Source organism: Miscanthus floridulus, chromosome 18 (assembly GCF_019320115.1).
Source record: "Miscanthus floridulus cultivar M001 chromosome 18, ASM1932011v1, whole genome shotgun sequence".
Taxonomy (NCBI): domain Eukaryota; kingdom Viridiplantae; phylum Streptophyta; class Magnoliopsida; order Poales; family Poaceae; genus Miscanthus; species Miscanthus floridulus.
Genome location: NC_089597.1, coordinates 87,779,260 through 87,782,496, shown reverse-complemented (window position 1 = coordinate 87,782,496; position 3,237 = coordinate 87,779,260). Strand labels below are relative to the sequence as shown.

The following is a 3,237-nucleotide window of genomic DNA, read 5'->3' as shown; positions in this document are numbered from 1 at the left end:
CCAAATTTTGGGCGAAATGCCACTGTAGCATTTTTGTTGTTATTTGATAATTAGTGTCTAATCATAGTCTAATTAGGCTTAAAAGATTTGTATCGTGAATTTCGTCTAAACTGTGTAATTAGTTTTATTTTTTATTTATATTTAATGCTTCATGCATGCGTCCAAAGATTCGATGTGATGAAAAATCTTGAAAAATTTAGTATTTTAGAGTGGAACTAAACAGGTCTTTGTCTACGTAGAATGCTTGGACGACAGACATAGAGGGCACGGAGTGAGTATCCGACTATTTCCAACAAGTGACCGATATGGCATAGATAGCAAGGATCTAAAATCGATCTTTAACATAGGATCTGTACAGGAGACTTATTTTAGGTTATCTAAGAGCCACAACTCAAATATAAGCATCTTCTCTCGTGGAAACTCATTTACAGAAATAATTCTTTTTTGGGTCCTGTTGTTGAAGAAGATGTCGAATGAGTATTGAACCCTTTGCCTATAACACTATCTAAAATCAAATAAGTCTTATATTTTAGGTGTTGTCGTTGGGATAGTCTTTCTTGTTATCTTTGGCGTTGCTTCCAAGCCACTTCGTGCTTATCGCCAAATAACTTTCTTGTTTTCGCCCCCTCCAAAAGGTCTTTATCCGAGTTTGACGAAACGTACAACACACACTCAACTTGGCTTTCAACAACCTTTATTAGCGCAATGCATAAAAGAGACTATGGAAGGTTCTTTGTGTTTAATTTATTGTCCGATGATAGTGTTCGATCTTGAAGACCTTACTTAGATTCACTTTGCTATACTTTGCTCTCTGGATGTGCTCTTTAGGAGAAAAACAAGGTAGGGACGCGCGCTCTGCCGCACGCACTATACCACAGTGCATCTTTAGCGTCTCTCAATGGCTGAATTGCACGCTAATTCGCATTACCGGGTAATTTTAAGGCCCTGTTTAGTTCAAAAAAATTTCACATCAAAGTGTCACATCGAACCTTGTGGCAGATGTATGGAGTATTAAATATAGATGAAAAAAATTAATTGCACAGTTTAGTTAAAAATCACGAGACGAATGTTTTAAGCCTAATTAGGCCATGATTAGCCATAAGTGCTACAGTAACCAACATGCGCTAATGATGGATTAATTAGGCTTAATAAATTTATCTCGTAGTTTTCAGCCGAGCTATGTAATTAGTTTTTTTATTAGTATCCGAAAACCTCTTCCAACATCTTCAAAACATCTAATGTGATATCCAAAAATTTTCGTTTCACGAACTAAACATACCCTGAAATGAAAGGTACAAAGAAACGCGACCAGCAGCGAACGTTTGCGTGCTCGCAAGTCGCAGCGAACTTCGTGGGAAGGAATCTCTGCAGGACAGGCATTGTTCACAAAGAGGCAAAGCACGTGAACCTGCCTGGAGACCAGAGATCACCACGCGCACTCGTACTCGTACTCGCGATCAACACAGTCGCCGTAGCTACCGCATGCATGCGTGCCGCGTGTGTGTGCGTTGATGCTCTCCTCCAGATATCATCGATCTGATCTCTGCAAACGCTGCCGGTGCCCATCAGCGGATCAGCTCACGAGGCCACGACGCTACGCTGCTCGGTCGTCCTCTGTCGTTTGGCGTCGCGTGCGTGCATGCATGCCAATTGCCAGCCATCTGTGTTGTCACGGCTCACGACGCCGCGTGAGCTAGTCCATCGGCCAGAGCGCGCATGTCCACCACGTGCCACGATCTTCAGGTGATCTCCTTCCGTGCTCGATCGCTTAGCGACAAAGCCGGCGATCCAGCAGACTCCCTCGCGCATCGGTCACAAACTCACAATCACATCGCGACGACAGTCTCAGTCACCATCCAGATCTCCCCTCCCCAATAAAGCGTACCCAGCTGCTGCTAGCTTCGTCACTCTCTCTCTCTCTCTCTCTCTCTCTCTCTCTCTCTCTCTCCATAGCATCAATCACTCCACAGTGCACACGTACGCAGATAGATCCAGAGACGCTGGCAATGGCGGGGGAAAAGAAGGGCCTGGTGCTGCTGGACTTCTGGGTGAGTCCGTTCGGGCAGCGCTGCCGGATCGCGCTGGCGGAGAAGGGCATCCCCTACGAGTACTCGGAGCAGGAGCTGCTGGGCGCCAAGAGCGACCTGCTCCTGCGCTCCAACCCGGTGCACAAGAAGATCCCGGTGCTCCTCCACGACGGGCGCCCCGTGTGCGAGTCCCTCATCATCCTCAACTACCTCGAGGAGGCCTTCCCTGACGCCTCCCCGAAGCTCCTCCCCGCCGGCGACGCCTACGCGCGCGTGCAGGCCCGCTTCTGGGCCGCATACTCCGACAAGGTCTACGAGGTCGGCACGCGGCTGTGGAAGCTCAAGGGCGAGCCGCAGGCGCAGGCGCGCGCCGAGATCGTGCAGGTGCTCAGGAACCTGGACGGCGAGCTCGGGGAGAAGAGCTTCTTCGGCGGCGAGGCGTTTGGGTTCGTGGACGTCGCGCTCGTGCCCTTCGTGCCGTGGCTCCCCGGCTACGAGAGGTACGGGGAGTTCAGCGTCGAGGGGATCGCGCCCAGGCTGGCGGCGTGGGCGCGCCGGTGCGCGCAGAGGGAGAGCGTCGCCAAGAGCCTTCACCCGCCGGAAAAGGTGGATGAGTTCATCAACCTGCTCAAGAAGACCTACGGCATCGAGTAGTAGTAGTAGGAGAACGGACTAGCGCGGAGATGATACGTGGCTGCCATGCAGTTTTATTTACTCCGGTGAATGAATGAACTCTTCCGTTTCGTTTGCTTATATACATCGATAGATTTCTTAAGGTAAACGCAGAGTAATATGAAGAAAATTACACAAAGGCACGTTCTCTTAAAAACACATACACACACACACACAAAGGCAAACAAAGAAAACGAAGAAAACTACACAAAAGCTTCTAGCCACAAAACAAACGAGGGAGTAATTTTCTTGTCCGTGAGAATAAATTCATCTTTGCCGCGGTTCACGGAAGGATGAACTCCTGTAAATTGAAACAATGTAGTCACTCCTTACTGTCCATTATTACTTCAACAACGAAGAGAATTAGAATCTCCATTGAGGACTAGGCACTTGGAATGTTGAGCAACGTCCAACAATCTTTAGCAATAGTGAAGGAAAAAGATGTTCCAAGAGTTTCTTCAAAGGAGGAATCACAAATAACACTGTTATATATCGGACGGTAAAACCATGTTCCTTCGTTCTAGCCGGTACAACCAGG

The 3,237-nt window shown here is 48.0% G+C and overlaps 1 protein-coding gene across 1 annotated transcript; it reads left to right on the top strand.

The window, feature by feature from the left end:
• The first annotated feature begins 1,886 nt into the window (after positions 1–1,886).
• Positions 1,887–2,780, top strand: LOC136521512 (probable glutathione S-transferase GSTU1). The gene has a single exon (XM_066515262.1). The coding sequence runs from the start codon at positions 2,007–2,009 to the stop codon at positions 2,679–2,681; it is 675 nt and encodes a 224-aa protein (XP_066371359.1). The 5' UTR covers positions 1,887–2,006; the 3' UTR covers positions 2,682–2,780.
• The last annotated feature ends 457 nt before the right edge of the window (positions 2,781–3,237 follow it).